Below are 24,732 nucleotides of genomic sequence, written 5' to 3'. Positions count from 1 at the left end.
GGGCGAAGCTGGAGTCAGAGCCAGGCTCCACGGCCCTGTGTCCTGGGTCTACTCCCTACTTTCTCTTTCTCCTACTTGCCCCTTCACCACCCCCCCCCCCCTCACCCTGGGCCCCATCCCAGCCTACAGTGATGCCTGTGTCCCGGGAGATGCCAGTCTCAGACCCTGCCCCTCAGAACCCTGGCATTGATCTGGAGCCCCACACCAACAGGACCCCCACGAGAGACTGAGGGTTATTGGCTTGGCACCTGCCTTCCTCTCCCTCTGATTGACCCTCTTCTTGAGCACAACTGCCTGTCAGAGCGAATGAACGTGGCTGCGGCCAGACAGGCCGGGAATGGAGGGGACAGTGTCAGTCAGGAGAGGCCCCCGGGGATAGCCCTGGGTGGGGAGGAACTTCAGACAGAGTTCCGGGGTGGGATGGAGGGAGGAACCATTAGACTGGGAAAGACAGTCAGTCATTCAAGCAGCTGGACCTCCTTCCCAAATGCTCTTCTCTTCCAGGTGCTGCGAGGAGTGAGCTTAGGCCCTGGTCTGGCCCCGCCTTCACCATGGCTGGCTGTGACCTTGGGGTGCCTGTCACCTCTGAGCCCCTGGCTCCCTCTGCTGCAGGGCGGGGGCCAGTCCTGCTGGCCTCACAGGACTGTGGGAAGAATCAAACCAAAGCAGAGCACGCGGCACAGTGCTCACCAAGGCAAAAAACTGCTCTCCTGGCAGACGTGATGCTCTGGGAAGACTACTGGGAGCAGTGCCTCCTAGTGCCCAGACTCTGTTACCCTCAAGCCGCTCCAGGTATTTGCTGCTGTTGACAAAAGCAACACAGCTGAAGTTGATCCTTCTGGAGACGTGGACTCAAGGGTGTGGCTCAGAGGACAGGGAGGGCTTGCAGGCAGCAGACCCCTGCCCTGGGGCCCTCTCCGGGCCACCCAGCTGGCGCCGCCCGCCCGGGAAAGCTTGGCGGCTGGGGTGCGGAGAGGAGAGGTTCCCGCTGACGCACGGATTGTGAGGTCGGTGCAGCATCTCGGCATGTCCCGCTATCAACCTCTTACCACGGGGCACACAATGCGGCTTGGTGACTTTTTTCCCCCGGGAGCAAATGACACAAAGGACAGTCATTTTTAACTGCCCGTTCCCCAAACTACGGGGTCAAGGAGAGTGACCTCCCTGTCCAAGAGGAGCTGAGAACGCCCCTGCCATTTGGCTGGTTGTCTCTCCTGGAGCGGCGGGGAGCGGGGAGCGAGGTGGCAGAGGGAGCCTGGGGACCGGAGGGCAGGGCTTGCTCTTCTCTAGTGATCAGAGTTACCAGTCCGGCAAGGGGGGGAGGGGGGGCGGTGTGTGTGTGAGGGGAGAGAGCTGGCAAACATGTCTGAGGATCCTGAAACCCACTGTGGCTGAGGGGCCGGTATTAGAGGGGAGAAGAGGCCCCCAAGATTATATGCTGCCAGCAGCCTGGCCTGAGGAATACCTCTCTACCTGCCACTTGGGGAGCACGCTTTAGACACTAGAAAAAAAATGCATAAAAAGCCCGCCCCAACCTCTAGCTTCCACCTAGCCCCGGAGAGACGCTGGCTGAAACCACGCATCCCCCCTGCCGCCCCCCACCCCCGCCCCATGATTCTCCTGTGTGTGTGTGTTTTATTTTAAATCCATAAGGTAATTGGTTTTCTGCAGGACTAACTGGATTTCCCCAATTTAATTTGCAAAGCTGCTCCCAGGAGCCACTGCAGCTCACCGTCCTCCAGATCAGATTAGGGGCCCCCGGGGGCGAGGAGGGGGGCGGGCGCGCCCTAACCTGATTACCTGAGCAGCGGAACTTCTTGCTCTTGACCTGGCTGATGCGCTTGTTGGCCAGCCGCCGGGGGCTGCTGCAGCGCGCCCCGCTGGTCTCGATGGGGTTGTCCTGCAGGTAGTCCGCCAGCCACTTCAGGTGGCAGTCGCACACGAACGGGTTTTGGGCTAAGTGGCTGGGGGAGGGAGAGAGGGGTACTCATCAGGAGTGGCCCACGGTGCCCATACCACCCTGTCCGGCTCGGTGCTGGGCCCTGGCTGTCCAGTGCACGGATCCCTTCCTCATCAGCCCAGGGGACCTGGGGGACGCGAGGGCTGCTCTCAGAGGGGACCAGAGAGGAGCTGGGGACTCGGCCTCGCCCACTCGGGGCAGGACCTACCGCGGATGCCCCTGACCCTCACCCATGCCAATCCTGATGGGCAAATCGAGCTGCAGGCCTAGGGTGTGTGCGTAGAGAAGACTGTGTTTGTCTCTGTTCTCCGCCTTGCACGTGCATAAAGCAGCTGGAGGGGCAGCGGGCACATGGGGGTGGCCATAAGAAGCAGAGGCACTGCTGCCACCATCACTACCATGGCCTTGCTCTCCTTGGCTCAGTGAGAAAACCCCGCAGAGCTGCCCACGGTGCCTGGCACGTGGTAGGGGGCCACTAGGGAGCAGCTGTCCCTACTCTTCCTGGTTCCTGTCTCTTGCTGCAGGCCGAGTGCCAGGTGACTCAGACGCCCCAGGCTGACGGCCAGGCCCCCGGCTGGGGTGAGGGTCTCAGCGTGGGGCCAGAGCCATTGGAAACATGGCCTGAGACCTGTGCTAGGTGGTCAGCGATTTCACGGACCTCCCTGTGAACATATGCAGTGCTAGGGAGTGAGGAACTGCTCCCGAGGCGGGCGGTGGAATACTCCCAGGGTGCCCGTATCAGAGGGCAGCCGGGGTGGGGGGTTGGAGTCAGTAGTGGTGGGTTATTCCTCAGAGAATATAGTGGCTGCAGCGAATAAGAGAGCAGTTGAGGGGCAACTCTGCCTGGATTCAAATCCTGATTCTCACTAGCTGTGCAACCTTGAGTAAGTGACCTAACCTCTCTGAGCCATGGTCTCCTCTCACAGAACCGGGGGATCATAACAGCACCTACCACAAAGGGTTGTTATAAGGCTTAGAGGTGTGCATCCAGGGGAGGAACTGAGCTCAGAACAGGGGAGCTGTACTAGTGCCCACTCCGCCCGCATGCGGGGGTCCCCGTGGCCAGGTGTGGGTACCCGGCTGCCTGGGCGTACTCACAGCGTCTGGATGGCCTGCAGAGGGGCGAAGAGTCCCTTGCTGATGGTCTGCAGCTTGTTGTCATAGAGGGAGAGCAGGTTGAGGTTCTGCAGGTCCTGGAACGTGTTCACCCGCAGGCAGTTGATCTTGTTGGCGTTGAGGAGGCTGCAAGCACAAGAGAGGCGGGCGACTCACTGACCCTGGCCGTCCGCGTGGGCCCAGGGCTCATGCAGGGACCGGGCTGCAGAGCTCCCTCGCCCTCCTCGCAGCCGGGCTCCTGCTGCTGCTGAGCAGAGAGAGAGGGACTCGCCTTCCTGTGGCCACAGGCGCTTAGAAGAAGCCTAGGCATGGGCATGCCGGGGCACCACGGCCGCCGTGCCGCACTCTGCCATCATCGGGAGCCTCCCCATTGAGACCGTGCCCGGGAGGAAGGCTGGAGATGGTGCCCACGTGCGCGGCTTTCTGCTCTAGAATGCAGAGGTTCCAGGGTTTTAAAAAAAATCATATGCACAACTGTTTCCAAGCTGCAGTTGACTGACTAAAGACCATTTTGATTCAGAAAAGTCCTTGGTTCTTTGTGATCATTTATTCTACTGGAAATGTGATGGAAGTTATAGAGCATCTTCCCACAAAGCACACATCCATCGGTGGACTTGTATCGCAGTTCTCTCTCTCTCTCTCTCTCTCTCTCTCTCTCTCTCTCTCTCTCTCTTTCTCTCTACCCCCCTCCCCCCTCTCTCAGCATCATAGAAACATGCCTTGCAGGTGGAACCCAGTCCAGCACAGGCAATGCTGTGAGGGAACAGGAGCACATTCCAGAGATGCAGCTGGAAAGTCAAGCAAATTGAGGTCCCCTAAGAATCCACATTTACCAGACTGACGAGTGGTGCCTTTGACGCTCGCTTAGCATAATCTCCCAGTCCCTCTTACATGGAAGCAGGAGAGGGGGAACAGAGCTAACCAGCTAAATGTTGAAGTTTTAAAATTCCTATTTTCAGGGCTGGCCCAGAGCTTCCCTGGTGGGGAGCAGCCAGGAGGATCATAACAGACTGTCTTGTCTCCGGAGGCCCTGGATGCCAGGCTCCCCGGGGCTTCTGCTGGCAGCGGTGGGGCCGCCCTGGCAGCGCAATCAGCTGGGCCACCTGTTCCTGCTGCCGCCGGTGTGCGGGCAGCTGCGGCCGTGACGGGAGGAGCTGCCTGTGTAATCTGGCAGAGAGCGGGCAGGGTCCCCAGGGCCCGCGCAGATGTCCTCCTGCCTCGCGGTGGAAACGAGCTGGTGTGGCGGGAACACGTCTCTCGTTTGCCAAAGTGCCTGTCTGACGGCCTCGTGTTCCCACAGGAACCTGGGCAGATGGGCCGAGCTCGCCCCTCAGGCCACAGGTGGGGAAACCGAGGCAGAGTGGGGGGATCTGCCTGAGGCCACAGGCTGGGAGCGGTTATGATGGTTGGGGTCTGCAGAGGGACCATGTCTTCTGTGTGAATGCCTCACCCCCTGCCCTCGCCCATCCCCTTTGCAGCTCCCCAGCTCCAGAATTTCCTGTGCTTCACAGATCACGTTTCAGTCGAGGCCCCTCGGTTTGGGGCATTCTGAGAAGGATGCCAGGGAGCAGAGAATCAGGGAGAAAAGCTAGGGAGCCCCCAGGGGCCGGCACCCAAAAACAAATGTACCACACACACACACACACACACACACACACACTTTTTGATTAGTTTAAAGCAAGAAGCATGTGGTAAATGACTTGTTCCAAACACTGATATTCAGGGCCTCCCGAGGGCACTGTCTAGGATGGCGAATATGAACCATTTAGCAAAGAGGCCCACTCAGAGGTGCCGTCTGATGGCCCAAGGATCCTTCCCACAATACAGTGCAATGTCCCACATGTAAATATGTTCATTCAGTCCTCCCAGTGTTAACCCCTCCCCTCAGACACTCTCTCTCTCTCTCTCTCTCTCTCTCTCTCTCTCTCACACACACACACACACACATCAGATTTCTATTTTCTTTTGAAAAAAAACATGCAGACTCTGGGTCCACTGGAGGCAGCTACGGAGTGGCTGCCCCTTTTGATAGAACATATGCCCCCTTTGCCACCGTCCTCACTTCTCCCTATTGTCTGCCCGTCATTATTCCATCTACCTTGCCTGCCTGCATAGGCGTTTAGATTTGAGACGCTAGCGCAGATGCATAAGCCGAACTGCAGGACGTGGTTCTGGGAAGGGCAGGACGCTGGTCAAGGACGGCCATGGGGAGGAGGAGTGGCAACCGGACCCGCCTTGAAAGAGGGTCCAAACTGTATCCCGCTCTGGCACCTCTGCTCCCCTCAGGACTTCCGAGGCTGCTTTTTTCAGACCCAGATGCTTTCTCGTTCCCTGCTGCCTCCACATCTCTCTGCATGGGGTGCTATCTCAGAGGTGTGAGGCATCTCACCACCCAGGCTGGCAGAATTACTCGGCCAAGACAGCACTGCGGGCGGCCTGAGTGGAGCAGGAGCTCAAGGAAACAAGAGGGGCGCGGGCGTGGTCCCTTTTGCTCTCCCAGGACGCGTGGCTCCCACAGCACGACTCAGAGGTGCAGGGAGAGAGAATGAGAAGCTGTGCATCCAGATGGAGACGCCGAGGGCCTCACGGATCCCAGCCCGGGTGTGGCCGGATATCCGGTCCCTCCTCTCCTCAGGAAGAACCTGGCAGCCACTCTGCCCCTGCTCCATGCATGGGACACCCGGCCGTGGAGCAAACAGAGAGCACACAGCTGTTGGAGAGGGGGTTCAGCAGCTCCTCACTGCAGGAACCGATGCACCCTCTTTCTTGATCTGCCCTGGTTCTCGCCCCTGAGACATGATGACAATCCTGAGTCCTCTCTAGAGACCATGATCTGTGTGCACCCTGTGCCACACACTCTCCATAGCCCTTTCTGTGCCATATTTCCTCTCACCGCATGTCCTCATTTTGCCGATGGAGAGAATGTGGATTGTACGGAGTGGGTCAGAGATGAGGGTCAGAGTGGCCCCCAGCAGTAAGCGAAGCTCCAGCCACTTGCCTCCACAGCTCATCTCTGACCCACTCCGTACAATCCACATTCTCTCCTTTCCGATGGAAGGGGCTCCCGTCCCTGGGGAGGGGCATCTTGCCTGGCTCTGGAATACACTGGGCACACCTCAGGTGGACAGGTCTGATTGGGTCTAGGACAGTGATCGGCAAACTCATTAGTCAACAGAGCCAAATATCAACAGTGTAACTATTGAAATTTCTTTGGAGAGCCAATTTTTTTAAACTTAAACTTCTAACGCCACTTCTTCAAAATAGACTCTCCCAGGCCGTGGTATTTTTGTGGAAGAGCCACACTCAAGGGGCCAAAGAGCCGCACGTGGCTCGCGAGCCGCAGTTTGCTGACCGCGGGTTTAGGAGATGCTGCTGGCCTCTGGGTTGTGCAGAGGCACCTTAGGAAGGACTTGGCACCAAGCTGGCAGAGGGGCTGCTCAGCACACTGCTGTGGGCACGGAGGGGCCGGTCTTCGCTGATGGCGCGCCCCTGCACCACGCAGGGCTGCGGCCTTTCGGGATCACTGTCTACGTGCTGATTTGGGGGATGGTATGCTTGTCTGTGCTTCCTTCACCTGAGCCCTCATCTCCTCTGGGCAGGGCAGGGGACAACGAGGAAGCAGAGACAGCCTCATGGGAGACGGGGAGCTCCAGCTTGCAGTGGTCCAGACACTGCTGGTATGCAAGCTTTGAACTTGGCTGCCCCAACTAGGTCCCCGCTTGATGGACTTACAGTTGGAACAAGAGAATAAGGGGGCTTGGGGCATGTCACGTCTATAACTATTTCCCCAGAAGCAGACCCAACCATGCTGTGGGGACACCTGCTCCCAGACCCAGCACCCAAGGGAACCTTAAGGTCATATAAACAAAAGGGGGGGGGGGGCTGGGAGGATCAGGCCAGGTGAGCAGCTGTGCTCACAGGATCTTCCAGGTAATATGTCAGGTCATAGCTAACAGGCGATAAGTTCTATGTGTGGCCAGGCACTCGCCATGCTTCTGCCCACTATTAACTCATAGAAGCTCCCCACAACCCTGTGAGGTAAGTGCTCTCTCCACCTGGCACAGGGCACCCCTGGGACTCAGAGAGTGTAGGTGCCTTTGCCCAAAGTTGCACAATTAGCAACCAGGAGGTTGAGAGTCGGATCCATGTCTCCTAAGCCCACAGACTTCACTCCTGGCCACCATGCCCCCTGACGCTCAGCCACTCCCACTGAGGGACCGGAATCACCGAGGATCTCCGGGAGGCGTGGGCCTCATCCTCCCAGCCACTCCCAGCCGCTTAGTAATGAGTCCATCACAAAGTCAAACCAAAAGATGAAGGCGAAGGGCATTGAGAGCAGTACTGCACAGGCGCCACTTCCTAAATCCACTTCCCAGTGTAGCTCTGCTAGCGCTCGCCACCCCTTCTCCGAGCACTTTCCCATCCACATGTGTTCCGTGTCAAGAGGGATTAGCGCTCAGCCCATCGGCTAACCGACACAACATGCTAAGGAGAGATAATCTTTTCCAGGAGCCGCGCCCGCAGGCAAAGCCAGGCAGGAAGCAGGAGCTGCTGGGAACCGGGGCGTGGAATAGCCCGTCCTGCTGAGGTGGGTTCCGTCCTCCCGTCCTCCCATCCTCTTGTTCTGTCCTCTCGGGGGGGATTGGGCATGGCAGGGCAGGAAAGCTCCCAGGAGCTCATCCCTCCGCAGCTTGCATGTCACTCCCTCAGGTCCAGGTAATATGGGGAGATGGACCATAGCAGGAAAGTGAGGTCCGCCACACCGGGCAGACCACTAGGACCCAATTTTTAGCTATTATTCTGGGCTGGATCTTTTCATTGCTAATCCCCCTCCTTCCCCCCTCCCCCCTCCCGGGGGCCCACAGCCTTGGCTGCTAGACTGGGAAAACACAAACATCTGGGGTCAGGTTTAAGGATGACTTGCATTTAAATCACCGTGGCAACGCCAGTGGTCCCCACGTGGCTCAGTGGCCCAGCGCTATCTTTCCCGGGGTGTTCATATCCTCACAGCTGCCATGGGCTGTGGGGGACAGTGGCCTCTCTCCTCCAAGGATAGGGGTTTGTCTGGAAATGCCGAGTGCAAACTCCGAACTCCGTAGGGCAGGGCCTTCTCTGAGAGCTGGTGCCAGGGAGGAGGGCAGCAGCCCCTTCCCAGAGAACAGGGAAGCCCCTCCAGGAAAGAGGGGCGAAGGCAGGCCCGGGCTCCTGCCAGGGTGGCTGCGTGGTGCCCCTGTTCCTAACCCGAGGAGTCCCTTTCTGCTTCACACGCACGCAGATGCAGGCACACGGGTGGGGGAGGGAAAGCCGGCACCCACAGCCGCAGGGCCCGGGACCCTTTCTTATAAAGGCTCTTCGTGGTTACACGCAGCCTCTACGTATCCCCGGCATCTCCCACACCATCACACGTCGGCATCAACGATTAGTGGAGGCACCCATTAGGGGAGCTCCTCTGGACCCCTGATTACACTGCGGGATATAGAGTCAAACCTCCCTCACGGATTTGTCTTCATCTTTAAGAAAATTTCTCTACAATTAACCTTCTGCCATCCTGAATTTCTTTACCCGTTAATTGTACAAAAGCCACTCTCCTGCCTTAGAACAAACAGGCTCTCCTCCTTCCCCCATGAAATATGGGGATTTATTCTGACCTTCGGTAGCTTACTGAGGCCTGGCCCGGAGGAGCCTGGTGACACCTGGCGCTGAGATATCAAGGGACTCTGAGCTGCCCAGATCCTCCTCTGCTCTGTGCGTGTGTGTTCTGGGCCATGTCATGCTACACACTCACTAGAGGACAGGGAGTGTGTGGGGGGGGGAGCGGAGGGGGAAGGACTCCTGGTCCAACCACGGGCAAGGACACTGTCCGCATCTCTCCTGATAATGACTGCACTGCTGGCCACTGGTTGTCATGGTGACGCCTGATGCAGGGGAAATTGCAAATGCAGCAATGCCATCAGGTGGCCTGTCTGAAACATAGGCTCTCCTTCAAGCTCCACAGCCTCGGTGTGTGTGTGTGTGTGTGTGTGTGTGTGTGTGCTGGGGCAGGGTGCACACAGCTGAGCAACCAGCGGGAAGCTGAGATCCGGAGAGCTGGGTTGGGGAGCCCTCACTTGTTATCAGGAGACCAAGTGTCCTTCCCTGGTGCCACAGGCTTGTCCCTCCATCCCCCAGCAGTAAGTGGGGGCGGGGGGAAGGGAACCTGCCCATTGATGGCTACTTGGTTACTACTAAGTCCTTTAAGCGGAGTCCGCCATTCACTCAATGACCAAGCACGGAAGGCGCCAGACTTGAGTCTCCCCAAGGGCTTTCCTTAGGAAGCTCCGGGGCAGAGGGAAGAACTGCTGCCTCCAGGGTGAGTCAGAGAGCATGTCTGCCTCTCCTGCTGGGAGGATCCTCAGCATCTCCCTCTCCCCGTTTAAGGACCCGCAGCTCCTGATCGCCATCTCCCAGGGCGCAGGGCGAGCATCGGTGGGGCGGTGACCCCCAGCCAAAGCACGTTCATGGAGACGAGGCATCCATTGCAAGAGGAGCTGACCACGGCCCCATCCTCCTCGGCTGAGTCGGTGAGGATTCCTGTCCTGGGATCCCCAGGTAGTTCTGTGGACCTGCCGTGCCGGGGTCTGCAGCAGGAGTCTCTGGTGTGGGTTCCGGACTCAGACTGCCTGGGTTCCATCGCTCACTTACATGCTGGATGACCATGGCCGGTCACTCAACCCTCCGGGGCCTCAGTTTTCCCATCTGTAAAGCGGGCTTTCACCATTTCTGTAAAATGCGATGGGATGGTGCACGTGAAGCATTCAGTAAAAGCAAGCATGTTTATTAGTGGCAGCGGTGAATTAGGGAAACAGCTGGCGAGGGAAAGTGAGCTGCAGGGAGCGACGTTTTGCTCGCTGCCCGGTAACTGGCATCTTGCTTGGCAAATTCCGAGGTCCTCCAATGGTCTTGTCTGCTTTTCAAGAGAATCAAACAGGTGCCTGGCTTGTCTTCACTTATCCCAGCCCCAAGACAGTCAGGCTTGGTTTAAGGCCTCCTGGAGCAGGCTTCACGCTGGATGTGGCCAGCGTTCCACCAAGAGCCCCCACCTCCAGGCGAGTGGCCTTCCTAGGCACGCCACTCAATCTCTGCGGGAGTGCTCTTTCCCCCGGGGAAGGGGCGGGGCAGGGGCTGTCACAGCGCAGCCTTCAGATGCCCATCAGAGGAGGAAGTGACCTCTTTTCTTGCTGGAGGGAGCACTGACCCTTGAGCTGCAAGGTGAGGGATGGGGGGCGGGGGCACTCTGCTGGCTGTGCACCCAGGATCACCAACTCCATGAAGTCCCAGGAGCCCAGGAGCCTGGGGGGCAGAGGAATGGAGAGGGGCAAGGCACACCCCTGCTTCCGGTGAGGAAGAGATGGAGGGAGGTCTTGTCTCTGGTCATCTAACTGCTCCCGTCCTTGGAGTCGGGGGCACGTGCCAGAGTCCTAGCCTTGGATTCTGAGATGTCTCAGGTCTCAGCAGGTTTGGAGGCAGTCTCTGAGCGCCCTCCTCGCTCAGATGGGCACCCAACTCCCTCCCCAGCACCCTGCTCGAAGCAAACAGGCTGCTTCGCACTCCCCGAAGATAATGAGGGTCGTTGCTAATTACAGATGAACGTGTGTTCGCACTGACGCCGCCGTTCAGGATTAAGTACCAGGCGACATACCAGCTAATTTGGAAACGACGCAGGAAGGTTGTGTATGTCCCGGGCTGGGCAAGTTTGGTGGGAAAGCCGAAAGGTTTAGAGAATGGGGGAGAGGAAGGGAGGGCAGGACAGCCAACAACCACGCACCCCACCCACTTTCTTCCTGGCAGCATCGTGCTAGGTGTCCCAAGGGAAAGAGCCAAGGCCACTCCACGTGGGCAAAGCGTGGCTTTGTGATGCCCGGGCAGACAAAGAGAGGAGGAAAAACACAAACCTCCCGCAAAGGGCCTTGGAGTCCCAGGAGAGGAAATTACTGACGGCCAGGGCCTTCTAATCAGAGCCTCCTTATCAGAATGTCTGCCTGTCTAACGAGGAGAAAGCCCGTCTCCAGCGGGCTGAGCGCTAACGGAGATCTAATCAGGCCTCCTTCCAGCGCTCCGCAGGCCGAGCCCCGTGGCGGGGACCCTTGCTGGTCCTTTCTGCAAACAGCCGGCCCGAGCTGTGTCAATCTGAGGCGTGTGTGTGTGTGTGTGTGTGTGTGTGTGTGTGTGCGCGCACACGGTGCGCTTTTTCTGTTCTCCCAGCTACTCAGTTCCATCTGCTTAAAATCACGATGTGAAGCTGGAGTGGCCTCCTTGGCCCACGCAAAGCCCTGCACGTCTATTAACCCTGACAACTGCAGTCCAAGCTGGGAGAGATTTCCTTTAAAAAACGCACATTTATCGAACCTTCCCCGCGTGCCTTGTGCTGTGCCCGGCTCCTGGACGCTCGCTACACTTCTCCTTCACACACGCAAGGCCATTTTCCTTCTCACACCAAATCCAGATTATAAAAGGACCCCGTAAAAGGTACTGCCCCAGCCCATGGGACATAACATTCCCCCATCCGCCTCGAGGCTGATGCCATGGTTACTCTCCTTTCCAGGGACTAATCGCTACAGTCAACTAGCCTTGCGGTGGCGGCTCTAATTCAGTTTCTTTGCCACAAACAGAGAACACCATCTGTGCATCACCCAGCGCCCAGCAGGGCCCTGTCCTGTCCTTCTAACCAGAGGGCTGGGACCTCTGGACACGAACGTGCCCCACCTCGAGGCGGACACGAGACAGAGCGGAGGGCGATGCAGAGAGAAAGCCAGCCGTCCCTTTGCTCTCAGCCCGCTGCTCTGACGGATGGAGCTGGCTGGCACCTCTTCGCGACATGACTCACAGGCTGTGTTGTCCGAGAGTCTGTCCAGGCGGAGCCTTAAAGGACATCGGGAGGCAGGGAGGAAGATTTAGGAGGGAAAGGCTGGAGGCACAGCCTCACTTCCTCTTAAAGGAAGAGTCCTGGGCGCCACCATGTGAGACGTGCTGCCGCCCTCCCGCTCTCCATCCTTGCTCCAGCCTCTCACCCCCGGAGACTGCCGGACTCCCTGTCTGCAACCTCACACTGCAGCTCCCCTTAGGAGCTCCCTCTCCCCTTCCTCGCTGCCTGTGAGTTTATTTAAAAAAATATTTTTATTGATTTCAGAGAGGGAGGGAGAGGGAGAGAGAGAAACATCAATGATGAGAGAGGGTGATTGATCACTTGCCTCCTGCACACCCCCTACTGGGGATTGAGCCAGCAACCTGGCCATGTGCCCTTGCATGATTCCCAGGAATGGAACTGTGGCCTCCTGGTTCATAGTTCAACACTCAACCACTGAGCCATGCCAGCTGGGTAGAAAAGATACACAAATACACACACACGCACACTCACTATACACATGAACACATTCACACACACACACACACACACACACACACATAATTATTTGAACTCAGATGCACACCTCAGTGAGCATACATCCTGTGCTAGTCAGAGGGCGGAGCCTTCGGAGCCACAGGGCCACATGAGCTCCACGCAGTTTCTACACCTTCTGCTCCCCATTGCTCACAGGATACTCCAGAGTGATTCCTGGTCCCAGCAGGCAACATGGTGCACGGAGCCAACATGGGCATGGACATGCACACATACCCCGCACACCCACAGAATATGCATGTAGATGCCACAGCTACCTACTCACAAACCAGAGGTAACTACCCCCGTCAGACAGTCGCAAAGTGCAGGATGAGCTGAATTCCTTTCCTCACCTCTCCACATCAGAGTTCACTTATCTTCTTCAAGCACGAAAGCGCAAATGCCCAGAATGAAATACAAGCAAATAAATAATCCCAGAGCTCAAAACTCAAGGCGACAAATCTTCCTTAAATGAAATAAACACTTCCCTCTCGGCCATAGCTTACCAGCCAGAGTCACATCGGTGACGGATTAGGCTCCTCGCTAATTATCTCACCCCCCTCCTCAAGGTCACATGTCTCCCGGCAGCTCTGTGGCTTCAGGACTGGGGTTTGGTGTATGTGTCAGTTCCCTGTCCCTAGCACACACCCCTAAGTTACTTCTCCTTGTAGGATTCAGCTCGGGCCTAATCTCCAGCCCCCAACCTATGGTGAGTGCTAGGCCTGGGCCAGCCTCCCAGCCGAGACCTTTAGGCTTGTTCACACTGACCTTGGACTTCCGCTGCCCACTCCCTGGCCCCCCTCCCAATACAAGGAGGTGCTGCAGGTAAGGGGTATAGCTCAGATTTAATTTTTCCTTCCGGGGGTTGGAGAGTCAAAAGAAGAACTCTACGGAGCAAGGCTCCAAGTTTGCAGGACGGACACAGCACACAGCAACCAGTTCCTACTCACAGCAGCTGCAGGGACACCAGCCCGTCAAACAGCCCCTTGGCAATCTCGGTGATCTTGTTCCCGTAGAGCACCCTGGAAAAAAACGGAGAGACGGTGGTCACCCTGGATGTGTGGCCATCGGGACCCACTCATGTAGGAGACCGCCACCTCGGCCTCTGGGGGGGGGGGGGGGAGGGCTGTCAGAGTCCCCGTCCCCATCCACCTCATGTCTTCAGGGAGGTGGCCGCAAGTGCCACCTGGGCTGGGCAGACAGGCTGCCCGGGAGGCAAGGAGAAATGGGCTCCACGCTCTCACTCCGCCCGGAGCTGCCAATGTGACTCACACCCCGACAATAAATAAGATGTGGGGGAGGCTGGCCAGCCCTGTGTCTCTCCCCTTCACCACTGATCAGGTCGAGTCCAGCCTACAGGCTGTTTCCTTTCAGTCTCCCATCGATTGCATCCTGGGAATTCCTGAGCTGAGTCCTCCCACATGGATGCATCTAGACAGGCCTTTGGGTGTCTGGGGTCCCACCCAGCTGGCTCAGAGACTGCTGAGTCAAGGACCGGCTCTCAGGAAACAGGGGACAAGGAACTGTGAGCTCGGCGGGGTGGCGGCTTCTACACCCCGCCCCCCTCCCGGCCTCTGAGCTCCCAGAACCAAGGACGCCGAGCTCTTTCACCCCTCACACGGGGTGCCCGGGCCCGGGCTGGTCGTTGGTGATGTGGGAAGCTGGGAGGAAGGCTGCTGGGGCACCCCCATGACTCCCGCTGGCCCTCGGTACAGGCGCGAAGACCCCTGGCCTCTTTCTGCCTCACCCACCGCATAGACGTGCTGCCTCTTGGGCCCTGAAGCGCACTGAGTGGACACAGTATTAAACCCTCACCCAGGCTGCTGGGTGTCTCTGCGGATGAGGAGATGGTGAATGGGAGAGAGCAACCAAACCCCGTTTTCTAGACGCCGCCAGGAGTGAGGAGTGAGCGCCTCGCCCAGCCCGCGGGTGTGTTTCATGAACGTTTCAACAAATTAATGACTAAATAAAAGCCAGCGCGATGGCTCAGGCTCACATCCTAATTCATATTAACGCCCCGCCGCTCACTGTGCCCAGTGCAGTAATGTCACCGCCTGTTCATCTCCTGATGTCCGGGCTTCCGCACAGCAGAGCTGGTGGGGGGCGGGACAGGGGTCTGGGCAGGGGCCCCACACCATCCATCATGCATCTGTACGGGCGCTCCCCAAACCTAGTGGGTCTGAGCACACCCCGCAGGCTGACGGGGCTGTGGGTCCCTGGGCAGCATCTGGGTGCGGACCCTTCCTGCAGCCATCTCCACACCCTGCAGCCTGACCCCACCCTCTCTTCCCTGGGAAGGCTCTCCTGAATATTTTGATTATTGCTTCGTACAGCCTGTCCCCCTATTCTTACTGCTTTCTCTCTTTTCATGACGTCATGTCATATTACTGATATATAGGGTGGGGCAAAAGTAGGTTTACAGTTGTTCGTATAGAAAGTAACAAATAATAATACAAGAATAAACTGTGTTTTGTATACTCACAGCTGTAAACCTGCTCCCCTGCGCCCCCCCCTTACCTCCTTACTCATTTGTTGTAGAAACATCACTCTGGGCCTCCCACCAGCCCACGAAGACAGGCTGTGGTGACACCAAGTGGCCTGTTCATGACTGGAGCTGAGGACGGGCCCGGCGTCCAGCACAAACCGTGTTGAAGGACTGAGTGGACAGGGACGGGTGCAGTTTGGCCTGAGTGTTCTTGTTGAAAGCCCAAGAGGCCCGGGTCTTAGGCAAGGTCACTGCCATTCCTAGTTCCCACACTGATCTTCAGCACAGGGGGTATCACTGAGGGGTGAATGCATAAACTGGGCACTTCCATTAAACAGTGCCCGATGTAGTTTAGAATCTGCCAGTGGCCGGCCAGTTTCAAGTCTGGCAACCATATCTTGAATTTCTTTCCCTGCAGGACCGAAGCACCTCGCTGTCTTCAGACTATCCCCATATCCCAGCAGGGGGAAGCGGGACCCGGGGACCAGGCCAGTGGGCAGGGGTGGGGTCCTGGGGGCACGCGGCCGCTCTCCCGTCTCCTCTGTGGTCGTCAGCGTGACAGGCAGATGCTAATCTCACCCGCAGTCCCTGTCTGACATCCCAGCCAGATGTCCTCCCCGATAAATGCAGCTAATTTTCTCTCCGAGTGGCAAGGCCGAGGCTGCATGGAGACACCTCCCGTCCTCCCGCGTTCTCGGTGTGTGCGTGGGGGGCAGGAGGGGGGGGGTGTGCAGCTTCTTTCCTGCCCACGGGCTCATGAAGCAAACGGGCAGAGTGTGGGCACTGGCCTCTGAGCAGCCACACTCCGGCCCGGAGGGCAGGCCACCGGGGACCTAAGCAATACCAGCTGGTGATGCCTTGGCTGTGGTCCACTCTTTACTTTCCACATCCCCCCCGCCCCCGAGGCAGCAGAGCGTGAGGATCGTGGATTCTGGGGCCAAACCCAGCCACTCCTGCTGGCCACAGAGGACTTTGGTGGGATTACATGTATCTGTCCACTGAGGCTTTTTTTGTGTGTGATAACTACGGGCCCGGGCCCGCTTGAGGTGCCAGAGATTCGGCCAGGACTGGAAGGATAAAAACCCCCGTCCGTGTGGAGCTCAGGTCCCCCGCTTTCTCCGACGAGGACGGAGTCTGTGTGGAGGGTGCTGTGAGGAGGGAGCTGCAGGGCTCCCAGCACAGCACCTGGTAAGCAGCAGGCGTGCAGGAAGAGCTGCCGGGTGTTCTAGTTGCCGTGACAACTGTCACCATCGAGTGTGCGTTGTGCAGGGAGGTATCACTGTTCCCTGTGCCCAAGGGTGAGTCACTGACAGTCAGGACAAAGTTCCGCCCCTTCCTGCCCTGGGGTGGGGTGGGAGTGGGGGTTTCTGAGCCCAGGACGGGCAAGTCTCCGCTTCCACCCAGTGGGCGGCCCTAGGGTTTCCAAGCAGAGGAAGGAAGGACTTGGAGGATGCGGCCGATGCTTCCTTCAATGCCATGAGCTGGTTTGGAGAAAGAGTCTGAAAACAGGGGGAAGAACACAAGTTCCTCCCTCACAAGGCCGCATTCGTGGGGCAATGGGCTATAAACATCGGTAACAAACATCTGTTACAGCTTCTCCCCACCTCCCCAGAGAGCGCGGCCCAGGCCTGCGGGGTGGGCGGGGGAGCGTGGTTAGAGTAGAAGATGCATTGGAATTAAAAGCCAATAAACCGGGAAGGCTGCCGGGCAGCTAATCAATAGGAATAATGCATTTGGGTTGTAGAAATAGTCCCCCAGATCAATGTCCCCTGAAGAAATATCTGTTTCCCTTACCAGGCTGCCACAAGTGTGTAAAGGAACATAAAGCCTCGACAGAACCCCTTGGAAACGATGGATGCATTTCCCCCAACCCCTCCCCGCTCCCTGGCAACTGCTCCCCACTTACAGCGACGTGAGCGACTTCAGGCCCTGGAAGGCATCGGGCGCGATGTCCGATATCTGGTTCTTGCTGATGTCTCTGAAAACGTGAACGGGAGAGTCTGAAAACGTGGCTCAGAGGCCTAACGGCCATTCCCACATGAGAATCAAGCATTTCAGATATCCAAAAATGGTGAGAACGAATCCACCAACCAATTTTATTTATTCAGAGAGCAAAAGAAGGGGTGTCGAGACCATTCAAGTCAACCGCCTCATGCCAAAATATACGGAATATACTGCGTGCGCATCCCTCTCCTGACTTCAAAGCACCGCCACGCATGGCACGTGCGCTGGGCGGGGCTTTGCACGTGTAAGCCCTCCTTCGGCAGGTGGGAAGTCAGGGCCGTGTCTGGGTCACACTGCCGGCAATTAGACAATTAGAGCACAGATGAAGCAGAAACCGGCCCCCTCCCCACCCCCAGACACAGGCTTGGGGTCCTCTAAGAGACCTGTTCTACCTCATGCCTCAGCAAACGCTTATTTTCTCCCCCAAAGTCCTGAGTCATTTCCCCTCTGCAGTGACGTTTCCTCTTTGACCTGCCAGGTTCTGAGCAGGACTTAAGGCTTCACCTGGCTCAGGGCATCCTCCAGCTGTGTGAGCAACTCATCCTGAGGTTCCCACAAGACGGCGCTGAGACCTGGGCTTGGCAATGGCAGTGCTCCCTGCCCAGGAGCAGCCCCAGCCCACGATGTCCAGGCTTGGTGACGCTGTGAGCGAGAGGCAGGCTGTGTGAGAAGGCAGCTGGCCTGGCCCGGCTGGTGGAGGGGATTGGGGGCCTACTCAGAGCAGGAGGCTGCTGTGTTCCAGCATCCCAGGGACCTCTGAGCATCCCAGCGACCCCTGAGCATCCCAGCGACCTCTGAGCATCCCAGCGACCACTATGCACAGGCCTTGAGCTCTTGCTAATGGCTCTTCACTGAGGAAGACTGTCTCTCAGGCCACTGGCTCTGGGATGGCCTCAGGCTCCTGTCGCTGGACAGGGAGATGCTCCCATCTCAGCGACAAGGAACCCCTCCCGCTCCTTCTCTCTAACAAAACAAATCAATAGGTCCTTGCTCTTGCGTGGAAGAGGGGCAGCTGGGATCATGGTGGGTCAACGAGGAGGAGATGGGAATAAGAAGAAAGCACATCAAAGTGGATTCCTGAGGTACTGCCTCCTGCCCCCTCCTGCCTGCTTCTCTCCTCCCAACAGCCTTCAGAGTCCCACGGCCCCCGCCCCGGCCTTGCTCCCTCCTCTCCCGGTCTCCAAGGCCCGCAGGTTGAAAGACACTTCACAGGTCAGGCGTCTTGGGCACCGCTGTTGGGCTTATCTCTTTAGCTGCCCAGACGGCCTCTGACAAATCCACCGATTGTGCTTGCGAACTCGTCGGCTTACCCCAGCTTTCCTCGGCGCTCCGTTTCTGTCTAAGGGTCTTAGCAAGCAAATGCCCGGATTATCCTAAGCTCTCTCACCTCCAGCACGGCTGCCTCGCAAGGAATTTCAGGCGAGCACGCAAGGTCTGCGTTCAGGCCTGAGAGCAACTGTTTTATTACTGTTGTTGTTTCTCCTGATCCTAGATGTCCCCGCGAGGTACTCAGAGGCCCAGCATGCAGAGGGACTTCGGTAGCCACTGGGAAGCCCTGTGGGGGCCACTTGGGTTCCAGTCCCCAAGGAGATCTGGTCCCAGCCTCTACATCACTAGGTGCATGTCTCGTGGCTTTGGAGGTGGTGGGGAGAAGGAAGAGTCTAGGTGGGAACTGACTCTGGTGGTCACTTCGTCTTCATCTCTAACTCTGTGGGAAAGAAGGGGCAGCCCTGGGAAGGGAGGGGACCGGGAGTGGCCGGACGGGGCTGTTCAGGCTCAGAGCCGGCACCTGGAGCCCGCCTTGCTCTCACTGCGATGGAGCGGCTTGCGGCGGGGCTGGACAGAAAGGCAGCCGCGAACGGCGGAGGATGCCCGCCCGTCTCCGTGCTCAGCCCCTCCCAACCCACCCAGGGTGGTCCCAGGACAGACTCTGGGTGTCCTGTCACTCTCGACCGGTAGTCCTCCACCTCAAAAACGTCACCGGGGTGTTTATTAAAAGGCAGAGTCTGACGGGGTTGGCTGGGCAGTTGGGGTAAGAAATCTGCATACAAATCCCCAGGTGCTGTCCATGCAGGTGGCCCGTGAGTCATGCCTCAGGCCATAGTGTCCTAGGATCTGGTCATTCTCAGACCCACCCAGCCTCCTGGGACTTATAAACGCAAAGGCGGAGAGGGCGTGGCCTTCCCAGGGAGTTTGGCACTGAAGGAGCAGATTCCAGGGCCGACAGGGGTCAGCGGGAGAGAAAGGTGTGTGACAGGCGGGCTGGAGCCCCAGGGACTCTGCTCTCCCTGAGGTGGAGCCAGTGGAGAGCTCAGCCCGGCCGAGCAGCACAGGCGTGTCCCCAGGGCCAGGGTCACCAGCTACCCAACCCTGTCAGGCCCGGGTTCCTCTCCGGTGCCCCTGACTTTCCCTAAAAACAGCTTCTCCACCTGGATACAGGTTTTTACCCGGAAATGCTGTTACACTAAGCTGACCACTGGAAATGGGTGGGAACAAAGCCATTCATTCAGGCAGAATTCTTCACCGTCGTCGTCGTCGTCTTATTATTAGAGATATGAGAAGGATGCGGTGGAGGGGAAACCGGGTTTGCTATCGAATAGAGACTTACTTGCCACGCACACCTAGGAGGAATTCATGCTTAGGGTTTTAAAGCCCGTCCTCACCAGGGGTCCTGCTTCTCCCCAAGCCACTGCATGTCAGCAGGAGAGAAATGCTGAGTGGTCTCTCATCCCTCCCATTTCCTCGGGGAAGAAGGGGTATCATAATAAACAGCAAGAGAAGGGATCGAAAGTGAGAGTCCCTTCCCAGGGCGTGCCTGAGCGGGCCTTCTGAAGTTTGCATCCACAGATCACGGCACATCCAACACGGGGAGGACGGGGCAGTAGCACACAGCCCAGCTCTAAATTACCTGGACTTCACCAAAAAGCAGAGCGGGAACTGAAACCACGCAAGAGATATATAGGCTGGGCAGGGACGGAACTTGCCATTCGTCACTGAAATTACTATCTGGCTGCATAATCAAGATGGGCTTTAAAAATGAATTGGGGGGGGGGGTGGTGTTATGGAGAGTGAGCCGGGGAGGCAGGGAGCCAGGAGATTAATGGGCCAGGGTTTTAAATATTAAGGCCCATATTTATCCAGCTCCTCCGGCAGGATTGCTGCCAAGGGGAGGGAAGAGCGGGCGAGGGCTGCCTCGTTAGGCCGGCTTCCACGCCTGGAACTGTACCAGGAGAAGAGCCCGTTTGGTTTGGATTTCCAGGGAGACGGGGAGTTGGCTTCCTGAGATCTGAGGGTGAAGCCTACCAGAGCCACTGCTTCGCCCGGTGTTTATTTTTGACATAAAAGGAGTCAGCGGGCACGTAACCTCTTTAATGTGGGCCTTGTCCTCCTGGGAAATGGAAGCTTCAGCCCCGAGTGGAAGGGAACAACCAATCCATGCACATCCCCCTGCCTCTCTCCCCTCCCTGTGGGGGCAGAGGGAGTAAGTGCAGTGGAAAGGGCACCGTGATGGTTGAGCTGGAATAATGATTTCTTAGCCCGGAAGGGGGAATGGTGTCACCTGTCCTCCCCTCCCCACCCCCCAGGTTCTGAGTAGCTTCCATGATGGGATGGATGGGCCGTTTCTGAACCCCACTAGCCCCCTGCAGAGGGCCTGGCCTGGTGGCTCACAGAGCAGTGCTCACGGGGCCATGTGATGGGGAGGGTGGTGCTGATGCTGCCTCAACGGCGGGAGGGGGCCATCTGGCTCTCCGTGCTGCTGTGGGAGGGAAGGGGCGGCCAGGTGTTCAGAGCACGTCGTGGTGGCAGTGATGCTGGTTAAGGTGGTCACAGCGATGGTGGGGTGACCGTGGGCAAGGCATAGGGTTGGAGGATAAGAACCTTCTTATTTCACTTAGAAAGAATAGAAAGGTCTTACCATAGTCTAGGGTCCTGGGGATCTAGGCCTTACCTGCCTCTCCAACATTGTCCGCACCACTTCATTCCTCACTCGCTCCCCACCCACACTCCCCTTGCACACTCTGCATGCACACTCTGCATGCACACTCCCCATTGCACACTCCCATGCACAGTCCTTCACACACACTCCCTCACACACACTCCCCATTGCACAGTACCCATGCGCACTCCTTCACACACTCCCCATCGCACACTCCCCATCGCACACTCCCCATGCACACTCCCCATGCACACTCTCCAAGCACAATCCCCATTGCACACACTGCACAATCCCCATTGCACACTCCTCATGCACACTCCACACCCACACTCCCTTGCACAAACAGCCATGCACACTGCCCACGGCCTTCCACGCATCCTTCTCCCCCGCTTGGCATGACTCACTTCCGCTGTTCGGCCCCCTGCACACAGAGGCCTCAGGACAAACCCCCTGAAGCCCACCTGCCGTCCCCTCCCTTCCCTGGTTTTACTTTCTGTGCGTAGCAGCTTCGAGGGCTGCAGTTCATGCCCGTGCTCTCACAGACACGGAGGCCCCGCGGGAAATCACCTCAGTTCATGTGCCTCCCGCAGACTCTAACCCAGATCCTCATGCCCAGCGGGTGCGTGTTGAATGGCTGTGCGTGGCTGTAGCAATGCTGGTGACAGTGCTGCAGAGCCACACAGCCACCGCCACCTTCCACGGATGCTCCTACTCTAGGTCCACATCTCAAAGCCACGCAGCGACAGGAAAGGTGACGGCGTTTTTAGCCAAAGGAGCTCCCTCCGCTCCCGCCCAGACCATTTCCTTTGCTCTAGTTAGAGTGGCCCTTGCTGTCCAACCAGGTGTGTGGGTGCCAAGACCCCCTCCCTCCCCATTGGAACGCAGCACTGCTGAACCTCAGCTCCCAGGCTCAGGGCACTGCCCGGGGAACATGATATGCCTGCCACCTGAGCAGGCCGCCCACCACACACGACATGCTACCCCCAAACTGAACACGCGTGGGCCCGTGTGTGCCGGGCGCAGACTCACATTCGCTTCAGCTTCTTGTACGGGGTGAAGGCTCCGGCGGGGATGGACTTGATGGAGTTCTGCTCCAGGCGTCTGGGGAACAGAGCAGAGGAGAGTCTGTTAGCCGTCCGTCCACCACCCGGGGGCGCTGAGGGCCCCGAGGACAGGAGGGTCCCTCCCGGCAGGTGGTGCACATTCTGGGTCAAGGAGGCCAGGCAGGCACCGTGTGGAAGCCAGAGACGTGTTCTGCTGCACGGGGCACCAGTCCAGGGCTAGAAGAGGTGACATGCCCTGAGGACCTGGCTCCTGCTCATCGTAAGCTGGCTCCCAGGCAGCAGCTTCTTCAGGAAAAGCTCCGGGGGTAACAGAGAGAGCGCCGGGAAGTCAGGGGAGAGAGAAGAGAGTAAAAAGCGAAGGACCGGGCCAGCCACGCTTGGTGGAAGTGTCACTATTCACGTAGCACTGCCACGGGGTCCTGGACAGGCACACACAATGGCGGCTGACTCCATGTCTGGGTTTCTTTTCTTTTCTTTTTCTTTTTTGAGGAATAATTGACATATACTAACTAGTAACATTATATTAGTTTCAGGTGAATAGTCTAATGACTCAATATTTATTCCTGGGGTTTTCTTTCTTTCTTTAAAAAACAATCTTTATTGATTTCAGAGAGGAAAGAATAGGGAGAGAGAGGGAGAGAGAGATAGAAACATTAATGATGAGAGAAAAGTCATCCATCAGCTGCCTCCTGCACACCCCTATTGGGGAATCGAGCCTGCAACCTGGGAATGTGCCCTGATCACGAACTGAATCGTGACCTCCTGGTTCATCGGCTGATGCTCAACCACTGAGCCACACTGGCCAGGCTATTCCTGGTTTTTTTAAATGGGCTGTTCTAATCTGGTGGAGGAACAGGCTTCCCATCTTTAGCTCCTGCCTGACACTCATCATCCTCGTGGTGTCAGGGGACCTGGCTGGACCACTTACTGCCCCGGGCAGCTGCTCCAATCTAGGGCTCTCCTGTCTTACAGACTCCCCTGAGATGCGTCCTCTCCTATCACTCTGGGAAGACGAGAGCTGCCGCAGGCCCAGGGCCCAGAGCTTCCGTGGAAGGGTAGGGGCCGTGGGGAGCGATCGCACACATCCATTCTTTATTCTTTCGTCTCTCAAATGCCTTCCTGTCACCGGGAACAGGTGTGGCGGGGAAGGCCTGGGCGGGAGGCGGCCTCTGTGAGAGGAGCTGAGTGATGGCCCGGCCCAGGCTGAGGACGCAGCCTCTCCCCTCATCCATCTCCCTTGTCTCCGAGGTGCGGATTCTTTCCACACCTCCTCATTTGGCGTGGGGGCTCCCAAACCTCAGCGGGAAGACACAGGGAAGGGTGTGTGGGGAGGTGCGGGGGTGGGGGGAGGGGGTGGGTTGGAAGAAGCCACGGGAGAAGCCAGCTCCCATCAAGGCCACGTCTGGCGGCTGCACTCTCCTGGCCGGGACGGACCTATTCATCTTGGAGAGTAATCCCCGCGGCAGAGGGGGGAGACAGTCGAATTAATTTGTGCCTCCGCGGTCTCATCTTCATCGGGGGACGGTGGATCTGTTACTGGAACGGCTAATGGAGCGGTTTGCCAGCAACTTTCCCATTTCAAACAACATCTCGGCTGCTAATGTGGAAGGGTTTGTCAGGCCGACCCATAACACAGACAAATCACTCCCCAGGCCAGAGGAAGGGGGAGACAGGGGCGGAGGAGGGGTGGGGGGAGGAGGGAGGGAGCATCGGGACAGATCATTTCAGGGTGCCGGGTGAAGAGTGTGCAGACGAGACTGCACGGTCTGCTGAGAAGGCCTCTGTGGGGGCGTGTGTGTGTGTGTAAGTGTGTGTAAGTGTGTGTGTATATGTGTGTCTCTGTGTGTATGTGTGTGTGTCTCTGTGTGTATGTGTGTGTGTCTGTGTGTCTCTGTGTGCGTATGTGTATGTGTATGTGTGTATGTGTGTCTCTGTGTGTATACGTGTGTGTATGTGTGTCTGTGTGTATACGTGTGTATGTGTGTGTATGTGTGTGTGTAAGTGTGTGTATGTGTGTGCCTCTCTGTGTGTATGTGTGTGTGTCTCTGTGTCTCTGTGTGTGTGTATGTGTGTGTCTGTGTCTCTCTCTGTGTGTATGTATGTGTGTGTCTGTGTATCTCTCTGTGTGTATGTGTGTGTGTATGTGTGTGTGTGTGTGTGTGTGCGTGTGCACGCAGGCTGGCCGGGCAGGGACCTCGCTGGCTCATCGTGAGCCACAGAGATGCCACGAGGTCTCAGAGGCCTGATCTCACAGCCACCCACCTAGGCCGCTCAGGCAGGCCGCCTTGGCTGAGGAGTTCCAAGGACATTTGCGTTCTCCAGATAAGCTGAGTTCAGCTGGGTTTTCTCAGCTCAGACAGCAGCTGCGTGGGTCTCTGGGGCCGCCATGCAGGTGGCAACTGCTCTCCAGGAATCCTGAGAGTCCCCTGCCACTTGTGGCTGGTGGGTGCCTCAGGAGGGAGCCACTACCCGTTAGCAATGAGAACACTCTCAGCTTTGCAAGCCGACCCGCTGCTCCTTGGTTGCAGGCCAAGTGCCCGTGCAAGTCCGGTCAGCCCGGGGCGTGCGGGTCCTAATCACATACCTCCACTTAGGGGAGGTGAAGGCTGAGGGCGGGACGAGCCCGTGAGCAGGAGGGGATACCTGCCCCCAGGGACTGACTCAGCTGGTGATTTAATCCAGCTCAAGACGGTCCATCACGGAACCGAGCTTTACTGCTGCTATCCCGGAAGAGCTGCTGTTTATGGAGTG

General features: G+C 57.6%; 1 protein-coding gene across 1 annotated transcript in view; it reads right to left on the bottom strand.

Annotated features, from left to right (window-relative positions):
* SLIT3 (slit guidance ligand 3) overlaps nt 1-24,732 on the bottom strand; it is a 496,706-nt gene that overhangs the window by 52,643 nt on the left and 419,331 nt on the right. The window contains exons 10-14 of the mRNA XM_084884010.1: nt 21,947-22,018; nt 16,883-16,954; nt 13,442-13,513; nt 3,059-3,202; nt 1,801-1,964 (exon numbers count right to left, since the gene is read on the bottom strand). Coding sequence (XP_084740136.1) covers nt 1,801-1,964; nt 3,059-3,202; nt 13,442-13,513; nt 16,883-16,954; nt 21,947-22,018 — 524 coding nt within the window. The remainder of the gene's footprint in view (nt 1-1,800; nt 1,965-3,058; nt 3,203-13,441; nt 13,514-16,882; nt 16,955-21,946; nt 22,019-24,732) is intronic.

The sequence above is a fragment of the Pipistrellus hanaki genome, assembly GCF_964339955.1.
Source record: "Pipistrellus hanaki genome assembly, chromosome: 5".
Taxonomy (NCBI): Eukaryota; Metazoa; Chordata; class Mammalia; order Chiroptera; family Vespertilionidae; genus Pipistrellus; species Pipistrellus hanaki.
This window is presented reverse-complemented; position numbering and strand designations above follow the sequence as displayed.